The 13,790-nt window shown below is 45.6% G+C and overlaps 1 protein-coding gene across 3 annotated transcripts in view; it reads left to right on the top strand.

Moving 5' to 3' along the window:
- The window catches only part of Adap2 (ArfGAP with dual PH domains 2), a 28,984-nt gene that overhangs the window by 2,590 nt on the left and 12,604 nt on the right, over positions 1-13,790 (top strand). For 2 of the 3 annotated variants that reach the window (XM_070027243.1, XM_070027245.1), the window contains 5 exons: positions 11-102; positions 2,785-2,864; positions 4,621-4,733; positions 9,250-9,396; positions 13,572-13,655. In XM_070027243.1, the coding sequence (XP_069883344.1) occupies positions 11-102; positions 2,785-2,864; positions 4,621-4,733; positions 9,250-9,396; positions 13,572-13,655 (516 nt within the window). The remainder of the gene's footprint in view (positions 1-10; positions 103-2,784; positions 2,865-4,620; positions 4,734-9,249; positions 9,397-13,571; positions 13,656-13,790) is intronic. The other variant, XM_070027244.1, reaches the window with a different exon arrangement.

Below are 13,790 nucleotides of genomic sequence, written 5' to 3'. Positions count from 1 at the left end.
TGTCTTGCAGTTTATGACCCACAATGGGAACCTCCGTGTGAAAGCCAAGTTCGAAGCCAGAGTTCCAGCTTTCTACTACATCCCCCAAGCCAATGACTGCCTGTAAGTGCCTGATTCTTTTTTTGTTTGTTTTTTCCTGTCAGTCATGAGGCTTGAGCTCAGGGCCTGGGCACTGTCCCTGAGCTTCTTTTGCTCAAGGCTAGCTAGCACTTTACCACTTGAGCCATAGCGCCACTTCTGGCTTTTTCTGCATATGTGGTACTGAGGAATCGACCCACAGCTTCATGCATGCTAGACAAGCACTCTACCACGAAGCCACCAAGTGCCTGATCCCAGACCAAGTGCCTGATTGTTTAAAAGCTGGGTGAGGGGTCTTCCTGATTCCCTATTCACCTCTTACTTATTCCTAAGGCCTTTGTCTAGTGTGGGCTTTTCTGTGGCCTTATCAACAGTTAGATCCAAGAAAGCATTTGGTACAGTTGTGGAAGACACAGCCTCTATCTCTCTTGTCCTGGAGCCCCTTCCCCTCTCTGGATCTCAGTTTGCATATCTGTGAACTGAAGGGTTTTCTCAAAGATCTGTCCTCCTGCCTCTGATGTTCTCATAGCCTGGAGAGGACAGAAACACTGGTAGGTGAGTCAGGTCAGTTTCTGAATGTTGGTTTAGAGCTGATCCACCAGGCTCAGGTTGTCTTGGAAAGCAGTCTCACCTGAGCTGCAGATCCCTGGTCATAACCTTAGAGACAGTACACAAACTTTATAACTAGACCCGGAAGTTCTATAATTTCTTAACATGTAGACATCCCCAAAAGCTATTGGTAGAATGTGGAGTGGGAGGGAAAGCACCATTTTGCATGCAGAAGACCAGGGATTTTTGTTTGTTTGCTTGTTTGTTGTTTGTTCTGGGGGGAGGAGGGGAGGTACTAGGGCTTAAACTCAGGGCTTCACATTCTTGGCTTTTTGTTCAAGACTGGTGGCTGTACCACTTGAACCATACCTCCACTTCTGGATTTTTGTTGGTTAATTGGTGATGCAATCTCAAGATCTTTTCTGCCAGGGCTGGCCTTGAACAGGAATCTTCACATCTCAGCTTCCTGAGTAGCTAGGATTATAGATATAAGCCACCAGCCTTAGATCTGGAAAGATTCTTTACACATTTTAAAAAAATTTAAATTTAATTAATTTATTTATTGTTGGTTGTGAGGCCTGAACTCTGGGCCTGGGCACTGTCTCTCAGCTCTTCAGCTCAAGGCTAGGGCTCCACCATTTGAGCCACAGCACCACTGCTGGCTTTTTCGGCTTATGTGGTACTGAGGAATCGACATGACTATCTCAACCAATTAAAAAAAAATTGGGTGCAAAAATGTCTCACACCAATCATCTAAAGGGGAGACATTAATAGAAGGATCATGGATGAGGCTGTCCTGGGCAAAAATATCAAGACCCTATACAAGAAGTAACCAATGAAAAAGGGCTAAGGATGTGGCCTAAGTGGTTGAATACCTGTTTACAAGCACAAGGTCCTGAATTCAAACCCCACTACTGCTGAAGATGGATGGATGGGTAGATAGATAAATTGACAGATGATAGATAGATAGATAAATAGATAGACTGATAGATAGATAGATAGATAGATAGATAGATAGATAGATAGATAATTTAAGCTGGCTTAGGTAAAAGGAGAATTTATGGGTTCTGGGGAACCAGACCATCAAAGGATAGAGGAGGAATCACCCTCAGGAAGAATCAAGCCAGGGTTCAAACATCATCAGGTCTTACTCTCTGGCTCTCAGCCCTGCATATTTCATCCTTGCCAGACTTTCTTCCTGCTACTGCCAACAAGGTCACTTCCAGGCACCAATCTACAACCATACTTCCCAGCAGGATTCCTGGGAATGGCTTCTAGTCACTCTCTGTTTCAGATTTAGTCCTTTCAGCTCATAGAGCCCAGGGAAGATCAGACCTCTAGATGACCAGTTTTGGCCAAATACTACACTCTTGGTCATTCTTTTGCTTAGGGAGTAAGGGCATGTAAGCCTTGGAACATGTACCTGGGAAAGGTAAGGGGCTACCAAACAATTAAAATAAGTCTGCTCTTGGTTTAATGGTTTTTCTTCAGGAGTCACTTGACTCAGATGGCATTAAACATGTACACAGTGCTAGGCCCTTTACATGCATCAAAATCTCTCAAGCACTGTGGTGTAGGCTGCTACAATGTTACTGTCGTGTTTCCAAAATTTGAAGGAGTGAAGTAACTAGCTCTTGGTCACACAATGGATCATTGATAGAATGAGATCACATCCCAGGTGGCCAGGCCCCAGTGCCTGGGTTCATGAGCTGGCTCAGGAAGAGTCTCTTGGACTGTCATAGCTCAAGCTTGAATATGCAGTAGGAGGAAGTGGGGTAGGCATCCAGGATTCTTCCTTACTGACCGAGGAGGCTAAGCCTGGTGTTGGAATAATCCAGGATTCTCAGAGGATCCACGGGGACAAAAAATAAAACTTCCTTATAGGAGGTATTTGGTAATGTGTGATAGTCTGAATATTACTCCTGGATTGTGGGTGTTACTGAGAACTAGTAAAGAGACCAGACATACAGTTTCACATTCTACAAAGCCCAGAACAGCTCCCCAAGACAGAGAACTACCCATCATCCAATGTAAACAGTCCTGAGGCTTCCCCCTCCCCACCTGGCAGCAGCAGGCAGCTATTAGGATGTGCCTGCCCTCAGCTGTAGGAAGACACTTCAGCCGACACAAAGCTAACCAAAGCACCTTTCTTATTAGGGTCTTAAAGGAACAGTGGATTCGAGCTAAGTATGAGAGACAGGAGTTCATGGCTGATGGGAAAACCGTCTCTAATCCAGGTAAAGTTATTATCTTATCTTTTGAGATTTCTGTTCTAATGAGCTCTAGAGAGCAAATACATGAAGTAAGGAGAAAGTTTCACCCAAGAGATGCCTGCTGCTTTGGCTCCACCGTCAGAAGTCAAGGTGTGGGTACCTCTGCCTGGGAACCTTGGGTCCATGCACACGTGTGGTCTGACTGCAGAGAAGCACATGGGTGCCAAGTCCTAACAGGGCTTCAATGAGTCCTAGTGTGAACTGAGAGTCCTCTCCCACTGGCAGACCAATTAGAACAGCATCTCTGCTCCTTGCTAATGTAGGTCCAGGAGCAGCTCTGGGCTTGGTGAGGAAGAGGCTGGATTTCTACCTCCCTTTTTGCCCTGAGTGGGGCACGGCTTCATGAACAAGTCAATGGTGCATTTCATCTCACTGACCTGAATCCAAGCTGACACTGACCCAGAGAACAAGAGGCACAGAACCAGAGCCAGCCAATACTCAATTCTCTTGACTACTAGGGGCTCAAATCGTTCTTTAAGCCAGCAGTTGCCTCAAGGCTATTTATTCCCAAAGGTGTGTGTGTGTGTGTGTGTGTGTGTGTGGTGTGTGCTGGTCCTGGGACTTGAACTTGGGGCCTGGATGCTGTCATTGAGCTTTCTTGCTCAGGGCTAGTGCTCTACCATTTGAGCCATAGCTCCAATTCTGGCTTTTTTGCTGGTTAATTGGAGTCTTCCTGGGCTAGCTTCAAACAGTGATCCTTAGATCTCAGCCTGCTGAGAAGCTAGGATTACAGACACGAGTCTCCAGTGCTTGCTCAGCTTCATTTCCAAACTTTCAGTAGTCTGGTGTCAATGTGAAGTTGGGTAGGATTATATACATTTAGAACTCTTTGAGGATAAGTCCAGTTTCTTATGATTTTAGCAAGGCTTTGAGCTTTCTAGGCCAGGGGTCTATCACTCAAGTCATGACTACAGACCCTTTTGCCTTTAATTAGTTTTTTCCAGATAGGGTCTCATGCTTTTGTCAAGATGGTTTCAGGTTTTGATCCTCCTACCTCTGCCTCCCACATAGCTGGGATTACAAGTGTGATAATCACGCCCAGCTTGTTCTTTGAAATAGGTTCTCATTAACTTTTTGCCTAGGTTGGTCTTGAACCACAACCTTCTTGTCTCTGCTCCCTGAGTATTTACATTTGTAAACATGAGCCATGGAACTCTTCTTTTTCCTTCCTTCCTTCCTTCCTTCATCTTTCTTTCTTTCCTCTCTTTCCTTCCTTCTTTCTTTCTTTAAAATTTTTTTTGCTGGTCATGGGGCTTGAACTCTGGGCCTGGGCGCTGTCCCTGGGCTCCTTTGGCTCAAGGCTACCACTTGAGCCAGAGGGCCACTTCCAGCTTTTTCTGTGATTAATTGGAGATAAGAGTCTCACGGACTTTCCTGCCTCAGCTGGCTTTGAACTAAGATCCTCAGAGTTCAGCTTCCTAAGTAGCTAAGATTGCAGGCATGAGCCATCAGTGCCCAGCAGGATTTAGCCTTTTTAAGAGCTTTTTGTGTCTTGTAACAAGACCAAGGAAGAATGATCTTGCACAGTGGGAGAAGTCAGGCTGAAATAAGGTATCACAGAGTTGGCTTCAGACAGGATCCTTGGGTCATGCAGCTGTAATAGCCAAGTTTGGGCAACAGACAGAGGGCTCTTTCCTCTCCCAAGGCCCCAAGTAGTTCATTGGCTGAATACTCATCTGAGGTTATGTGTGTTCACTCCTTGTTGTCCTGGGTGTTGAAGGTAACCGTGAAGGAATCCTGTGGAAGCGGGGAAGGGACAATGCTCAGTTCCTGAGGAGGAGGTTTGTCCTTCTGGCAAGAGAAGGCCTCCTGAAGTACTACACCAAGGAAGAGGTAAGAGGCCAGAAGGAGAATGCTTTCTTCCCAAACACTGGGCTTAGTCAAATGGCTGCCCATGCTGAGGCTTTCTTGTAAATGGAGACAATTTACATTGTCTTATTGACAATTTCAGCCCATGACAGGACAGCCTTTTCTTCCTTTTCCTTTGATCTACAGTCAGCCTAAGCCACTAAAACCCACTCTGTGATCATGTGGAATCAGCTTAGCCTGGCCCATGTTTTGGAGGGTTTGTTCTTCCCCTTTGTTTTAGGAGTTGGGGGTCCTCACTATGTTGCCTGAATGGTCTTGAACTCAAGGGCTCAAGCAAACCTGCCTCATCTTCCTGAGTAACGGGGGCTATGGTGTGCATAACATGGTATGAGCTACTGGGCCATGTTTAAGTCTGATGATTTCATGATTTTAGTTCATCTGTTCACTTACTTCTAAGCACTGGGGAACACTGCAGTGGATCAAAACAAAACTCTCATTCCCACAGAGCTGTCATTCTGGTAGAAGGATATTGCACCAATACATAACAGGTGGCAGTAAATTATATGACGTAAAATAAAGGGCTGAAGAGTTAAGGGCCAGGGGGCTCCACAGATAGTCAGTAAAGGACTATCTAGTGATGGACAGAGGAGGAGGGAAGTATGTGGGTGGGAGGGAGCAGTATGTACAGGAACTCTGAGCAAGGTGGTCAGTTAGAGAAAGATGGCCATGTGAAAGGATGTAGCTCAGGGCCCCAGTTCCAATAAGCAAAATCCTAGATTATAGCTCTCACCTAGATTTTCATATGGTGCACAAATCACTCAGCCACGAGCCCTGATCTTGTCCCTGTGCTGGGAATGTGTTGAATAGTCTATTAGACATCAAGATAAGAGTCTGATGAGAGCCGGGCGCTGGTGGCTCACGCCTGTAATCCTAGCTACTCAGGAGGCTGAGATCTGAGGATCGCGGTTCAAAGCCAGCCCGGGCAGGAGAGACCGTGAGACTCCTATCTCCAATAAACCACCAGAAAACCGGAAGTGGCACTGTAGCTCAAGTGGTAGAGCCCTCGCCTTGAGCTGAAGAGCTGAGAGACAGCACCCAGGCCCAGAGTTCAAGCCCCACGACCGACAAAAAAAAAAAAAAAAAAAAAAAAAAGAGTCTGATGAGATTTCTGATTTTTTTCTTTGATGGTACTGGGGTTTGAACTTAGGGTCTTGTGCTTGCAACACAAGAGCCACTTGAGCCATGTCCCTGGTCCTCTTTGCTGTCATTATTATTATTATTGGTTTTGTTGCTGTTGTTGATCATAGGGCCTGAACTCTGGGCCTGGGCGCTGTCCCTCAGCTCTTCAGCTCAAGGCTAGCTCTCTACCACTTGAGCCACAGTGCCAGTTCCAGCTTTTTCTGCTATTATGGTGCTGAGGAATCGAACCCAGGGTCTCAGGCATGCAAGGCAAGTGCTCTACCACTGAGCCACCTTCCCAGCTCCTCTACCTCATTCACTTAAGTGCTTGGACTACAGGTGTAATCACCACACCCAGATGACTAGATTCATATTGAGATTACTTCTGCCACTGTGAGCATTGTAACAGTTTTTGCCCCTGGTACACATATGTGAAAGTTTCTTCAGGTCACAGTGCAGACTTTAAAATGGAAATGCAGGGTCACAGCTGTGTACATCTTCAACTTACTGGAAAAGGCCAACTTATCCCACTGACTGGCACCACTATGGTTGTACCAATACTTATTTCCATCAATAATGGAGAGGAGTTAGCTTTATCTCATATTCACTTCAACACTGAACAGTGCAACATGATGGATATTAAATTGTTTTGCATTGTTAATTTTCTTATAATTATGGTACTCACTGTCCTGGTAGCTCATGCTTATAATCCTAGCTACTCAGAAGGCTGAGATCTGAGGATTGCAATTTGAAGCCGGGCCAGACAAGAAAGACTATGAGTGTCTTATCTCCAATTAACCAGTAGAAAACCAGAAGTGGAGCTGTGGGTTAAGTGGTAGAGTGCTAGCCTTGAGCAAAAAGAAGCTCAGGGACAGTGCCCAAGGTCCTGAGTTCAAGTCCCAGGACTGACACAAAAGTTTTTTTAGTGCTCATTTTAATACTTCAGTTACATTTTGCATATATGTTCCTAATTACAGTTTTTATGACAGCCAAAATGTGGGGGGAAAAAAACCTTAATTCATTCATCAACAAATGAATAAGTAAAATGCCATATGCAAATACAGTGGAATAATACTCTGCAATAAAAGTAAGGGAAGTGTTTGAAACATGGTAAATGTGAATGAACTCTAAAGAGCTTAGGTACAGTGACAGAAGTCTATTACAAAAGAGCACATGTTATGTGATTCTGCTTATATGAAATGTCAAAAATGGGAAAATTCATAATGCTTAAGACTAGGAATGTGGATGAGAGACTACTGCTAATTGGATAGGCTTTCTTTTTAGAGTTATGAAAAAATTCTAAAATTGATTGATATTGTATAACTCTGAGTATGCCAAAAGCATTGCTTGTATCCTTTAGAAGAGTGAATTGTATGCTATGTGACTCATATCTCAATAAAGTTGTCTTTAAAAAAAAAAACTTCTAGGGGCTGGGAAGGTGGCTCAGTGGTAGAGCGCTTGCCTTGCATGCATGAGGCTCTGGGTTCAATTCCTCAGGACCACATAAGCAAAAAGAAAAAAGCTAGAAGTGGCGCTGTGGCTCAAGTGGTAGAGCGCTAGCCTTGAGCTGAAGAGCTGAGGGACAGTGCCCAGGCCCAGAGTTCAGGCCCCCACAACCGGACCCAAAACACAAAAAACAAAAAACTTCTAGATTTAATCCCAAGTAATGCAACACACACACACACACACACACACACACACACACACACACACACACACACACATACACACACACACACACACACACACACACACACACACACACACACACACCCCTCAAAAGCATAAAGAAAGGGGGACATGGTGGATCACACCTGTAATCCTAGCTACTCAGGGAGGCAGAAATTGGGAGGACCATGGCTGCAAAGCCAGCCTAAACAAAAAGTTCCTATGATCACATCTCAATCGATAAAAAGCTGGGTGTTGTATCATGCCCCTATCACCCCAGCTATATGGGACGGTTTAATGGGAAGATTGTGGTTCAGACTGGCCCAAGAAAAAGTGTAACCTATTCAAAACAATAATGACAGCAGAGCTTGGAAGGTGGCTTAGTGGAAGAGCGCTTGCCTTGCATGCATGAGGTCCTGGGTTCAATTCCTCAGTACCACATAAGCAGAAAAAGCCGGAAGTGGCGCTATGGCTCAAGTGGTAGAGTGCTAGCCTTGAGCTGAAGAGCTGAGGGACAGCACCCAGGCCCAGAGTTCAGGCCCTACAACTGACAAAAAATAAAAGAGGCTGAGGTAAGAGGACCATAAATTAAAAGCCAGCATGGAAAAAAAAAAAAAAGCCAGCATGGGCTACACAGTGAGATTTTGTTTCACACAATCAAACAAACAAGATATATATAATTTCAGCATTTAGGAGGCAGAGTTTCAGACCAGCCTGAGCTACATAGCCAGATGGTCTCATAAAACCAAGCATTGGGACATGGCTCAGTGGTAGAGTACTTGCCTAGCACATTCAAGAGTACTTCCAAACACTTTTTATTCTGTGTCAGTACCAGGGTTTAAATTCAGGGCCTCCTACTTACTCAGCTTCTTGGTTCTCCTAGCATCTCAAAACAAAATCAAACAATAGCACATAAGACAATACTATACATTTGCTCATAGATATATTTGTATGAGTACAAGATGAAAGGAACCTAGAAGGACAAATATTAAACTTATACCAGAGATACCCTGCAGGATGCAGGGGCATAGTGGGTGGATCACAGATGAATTGGCTTTACTATAATTCTTTTGGTTGCTGTTTTTGAGACAGGGTCTCACTATGTAGCTTAGGTTGGCCTTGAACTCTAAATCTTACTGTTCAACCTTCCTGGAATTACAGGCATTTGCCATAAATTATTATTGTTGTTGTGTGTGTGTGAGTTCTAGTCCTGGGACTTGAACTCAGGCCCTGAGTTCCTGAGCTTTTTTTTTTTTCTGCTCAAGACTAGTGCTCTACCACTGCAGTACAACTCATTTCTGGCTTTTTAGTGGTTAATTGAAGATAAGAGTCTCATGGTCTTTCCTGCCCAAGCTGGCTTGAAACAGCAATCCTCAGATCTTAGCCTCTTAAGACTAGGATTACAGGCATGAGCTACTGACACTACCCTAAATTAATTAAAGAGTTTTTTGGGCTGGAGGTATGGCTCAAATGGTAAAATACCAGCTGAGCAAGTGCAAGACCCTGGACTTCAAACCCCAGTTAAAAAAAGTGGCAGGGGTGGGGATGGGGGTGGGGGCAGAATCTTGGTGAGGAGGTAAATCACCCCACTGACTGTATCTGACAATTCTCTCTCTCTTTCCTTTGTTCTTTCTTCCTTCCTTTCTTCTTTCCTTCCTTCCTACCTCCCTCCTTCTTCCTTCCTTCCTTTCAGAGTAAAGGCCCCAAAGCTGTCATCAGCATCAAGGATTTGAATGCTACCTTCCAGACAGAGAAGATAGGGCACCCACATGGGCTGCAGATCACCTACAAGAGAGAGGGCCGCACCCGGAACCTGTTTGTGTATCATGAAAGTGGGAAGGTAAGCCCCCAGCTTGGTGCCTGGGACTTGGCAGGCTCAGCTTGCCACTCCATTGTACATTTCCTGATGTCCCACAGCCAGTGGCTCCTCAGTTATTACCACCCTACATGTCCCTGCTGGAGGGACAATCTTGGCAGCGAGAGTCAGGACCCAGTTGCGGGGACTGGGCCTCCCCAATGGTTGCTCACACTGGGATGGTGACGCAGGTCACTCTGCCAGCAGCCTCCATGCTTCCTTCCTCCTGGGTTAGGGCAGAGTGCCTAGTGGTGTGGTCTGAAGAGTAGAGGTCTTGGAGCCCTGGCTGCTGCAATCAGCTGTGTTCCTGGGTAGCCTCTTCGCTGCTGAGTGTGTGTGCTTGTCTGTGGACTCTAGCACCCAGTGACTGGGAGCTGTGCATGCGAAAGAATTTCATGATCATGAAGTGACTTAGAAACAGTTGCTGCATTACCTGTGTGGGTTATAGTAGTGATGTAAAGGGCATCTTATGGCCAATTGTATCTCTGTATTATTTATTGCTGAGTGAATTCAGTCTTTTAACACATCTTTCTTGAGCTCCTGTGATGTGCAAAGGTTCCAAGGACTGTGGCAGTGAATGGGGCAGAGTTGTGGGCCTCAAGGTGGGGCATAGGCACTGATGATGACAGTGATGACAGTGGTCAGCACTCTGGAGACAGAGATAGGCAAACATCTTAGGTTTTCCTAGGACAAAAAGCAAAAAGGCTTTCCCAAGCCGGGCACTGGTGGCTCATACCTGTAATCCTAGCTACTCAGGAGGCTGAGATCTGAGGATCATGGTTCAAAGCCAGCCTAGGCAAGAAAATCTATGAGACTCATCTCCTTAGAAAAAGTTGAAAGTGGCACTGTGGCTCAAGTGGTAGAGTGCTAGCCTTGAGCAAAAGGAGCTCAGGGACAGCGCCCAGGCCCAGAGTTCAAGCCTCAGGACCGGCCAAAAAAAAAAAAGCTTTCCAAACAAATAATACAGAGATCCAAAGTATCTATCTGTACATGGGGGAAGGAAAAGGTTTCCAGAATAAGCTTTCCAGAGCAAGAAGTTTCTGCTTCAGTATTGGTAACTGCTATAAATCCACTACAATCTGGCTAGAAGGACCCAGACAAGAAAGGCACATAGTATTTATCAAAGGCCAGAAGTAATATAGTAATATAGCCTGAGAGAGAGAGGAATCAGGAGTGTGTGTGTGTGTGTGTGTGTGTGTGTGTGTGTGTGTGTGTGTGTGTGTAAGGGAGAGAGAGACAGAGGAAAAGGGGGAAGAAATGAAGAGATAACAAGAGGAGAAAGGTAGAAAGGGAGAGAGTATACTCCTTCTAACAGGGGCAAATTATTCTGTAATCCCAAGGGTCAGATGATTTCACACCCCTTCGTTTCTGTACATTGAAGAGCCTCATTTCCAAGACTAGTAAGAAATCTAAAATCACTTACCTTTCTCAGTTTCCTTGATTGACTTTACCAAAATCTTAGGAGTTGGGTAGTCTGGGAGATACAGAGGGGACTCCTGGTTCTCAGTCTGTGGAGTTTGGGATGTCTGCCAATTGGCTGGACACTTTGAGCAATCCTTCCATGTCAGATGGTCACTGCCATGACTTTGCTAGGTCTCTGAAACTGGTGTGACCTGCTCCCTCCCATTTGCCCAGTTGTGGAGGCCGCCCCTTCTCCCATTTCCCTTGATGCCCCCAGCCACTCCTGCCTCTCTGTTAGAGGAACATCAATGAAGATCTGAAAATGTGCCTGCAGGAGTCAGATAGGTAGTCTGTGTGTGTGTGTGTGTGTGTGTGTGTGTGTGTGTGTTACTAGAGTTTGAATCTAGGACTTTGTGCTTACTTAGGAAGGTACTTTACTACTTTAACCACACTTCATATTTCCATCCCTATTTGCTGGACTTACTTTTCAGATAGTCTTGTGCTCACTCCTATTTTTGCTTTCCTCACAGCTGGATAACAGTGTGGCCAGCCTGTTACTGGTTGAGATGAGGTCTTGAAAACATTTTTTGCTCTGGCTGGATTCCAATTGCAATCCTCCCAGTTTACAAGTGGGCTCAGATATAATTTAAAAATAAAGTGGACCAGCATGAAAGCAGGGTTGGTGTGCTGCATAAATAGGAGAGCCTGCATAGAGGATTGGAACAAAAAAAATTTTAAGGAGCTAAATGAATATGTATACAAATTGGATTTGTCCCCACCAGCCTGTGATTTGAGAGACCTTGTAAAGTGAAAACTTGAATACATCTTTTCTGGGTTGGCCTCATTCACTTAGTGCCTGAGATCCAGGAGGAGTCTTTCTGTTTTGGTTTTGTCTAGTTCGTTTGTTATTTGAGGCAAGATCTAGCCTCAACAACTGTGTGGGAGCATGCACATGTGGGAGCATGTTAAGAAGTTGCCTGACTTGGAGTCCTCTCTGCTATCCTAAATTCTTTTACCTATTAGCTCCTTCCATTTACCACTACTACAACCCACCTAACTCATTCATATTCTCATCTCCTGGGACACTCTGTCTCTCCAAAATTTCCCACACTTCCACCTTTTTTTTTTCTTTTTTAATTTTTTTTTGAGTTGGTCATAGGGGCTGAACTCTGGACCTGGGCGCTGTCCCTCAGCTCTTCAGCTCAAGGCTAGTGCTCTACCACTTGAGCCACAGCGCCACTTCCAGCTTTTTCTGCTTATGTGGTGCTGAGGAATCGAACCCAGGGCTTCATGCATGCAAGGCAAACACTCGACCATCCACCTTTTTTTAAATCTTTCCTTTTTTTTGCCAGTCCTGGGGCCTGAACTCAGGGCGTAGGCACTGTCCCTGAGCTTCTTTTGCTCAAGGCTAGCACTCTACCAGTTGGGCCACAGCACTACTTCTGGCTTTTTCTGTTTATGTGGCACTGAGGAATCAAACCCATGGCTTCATGAATGCTAAGCAAGCACTCTACCACTAAGCCACCTTCCTAGCCTACCTCTGCTCATCCTGTGGATCTCTCTCTCTCTCTCTCTCTCTCTCTCTCTCTCTCTCTCTCTCTCTCTCTCTCTCTCTCTCTCTCTCTATTTTTGTGCCTGCTCTAGGGCTTGCACTCAGGTTCTAGAAGTTGTCTCTGAGGTTTGTTGTTGTTGTTGTTGTTGTTTCACTCAAGTCTAGTGCTGTACTATTTGAGCCACAGTTCCACTTCTGGCTTTTTAGTGGTTAATTGGAGCTAAGAGCCTCATGGACTTTCTGCCTGGGCTGGCTTCAAACTATGATAATCAGATCTCAGCCTTGTGAGTAGCTAGGATGACAGGTGTGAGCCACTGACATCAGTACCTGCAGGGTTATTTTGATGAATTTTGGGCACTAAGGCTAAGCCCTGCTTCTCTGAGACCCATCTATTTGCCAGTGTGACATCCCTGCCCTTCCAGGACCACAGGGACTGGACTAGGACAAGATGATTCAAAGGTTGGAGCGAGCTCCTCAGAATTGGAACTGGGAAGTTGGATGACTTGTTCGAACAGCTGCAGTTATGGACATGCATGTAACTCAGTGATTAAGAAATTCATTTGAGGGCTGGGAAGGTGGCTCAGTGGTAGAGCGCTTGCCTTGCATGCTCGAGGCCCTGGGTTCGATTCCTCAGCACCACATAAGCAAAAAGAAAAAAGCCGGAAGTGGCGCTGTGGCTCATAGTGGTAGAGCGCTAGCCTTGAGCTGAAGAGCTGAGGGACAGCGCCCAGGCCCAGAGTTCAGGCCCCACGACCGGACCCAAAAAAAAAAAAAAAAAAAGAAATTCATTTGAGGGTTGGGAAGGTGGCTCAGTGGTAGAGTGCTTGCCTTGCATTCATGAGGCCCTGGGTTCGATTCCTCAGCACCACATAAGCAGAAAAAGCCAGAAGTGGCGCTGTGGCTCAAGTGGTAGAGCACTAACCTTGAGCTGAAGAGCTGAGGGACAGTACCCAGGCCTAGAGTACAGGCCCACAACCGACAACCCCCCCCCCTCAAAAAAAAAAAAAAGAAATTCATTTGAACACACTTTCAAAATTATGAAACCATTTCCCTTTCTCCTCTTTAGGTCAAGCACACCTACTATTCTGAGCTTTTATTTTTTGTCCTGGGGTTTGCCCCATAACTGAGAACCCTCACCTGCCACCAGACTTGGCCCCTTCCCCTCCATCTCACTGGCTGTCTGTATCCTTTGCATTTCTTCTGGCAGGAGATAGTAGACTGGTTCAATGCCCTTCGTGCAGCCCGTTTACAATACCTCAAAGTGGCCTTTCCTGAGCTCCCAGAGGCTGAGGTGAGTGAATGTGGGCCCCAGCTTCTGAGTCTCCCTGCTGCCACCTCCTTCTCTCTTTGACTCCTGACCCCAAGATACTCAGAGACTCCACTAGATTTGTAGTAATGCAAGGCCTTGGAACTTGGGGGCTGGGCA

The sequence above is a fragment of the Dipodomys merriami genome, unplaced genomic scaffold (assembly GCF_024711535.1).
Source record: "Dipodomys merriami isolate MVZ:Mamm:240054 unplaced genomic scaffold, mDipMer1.0.p SCAF_19, whole genome shotgun sequence".
NCBI classification, from domain to species: domain Eukaryota; kingdom Metazoa; phylum Chordata; class Mammalia; order Rodentia; family Heteromyidae; genus Dipodomys; species Dipodomys merriami.
This window is presented reverse-complemented; position numbering and strand designations above follow the sequence as displayed.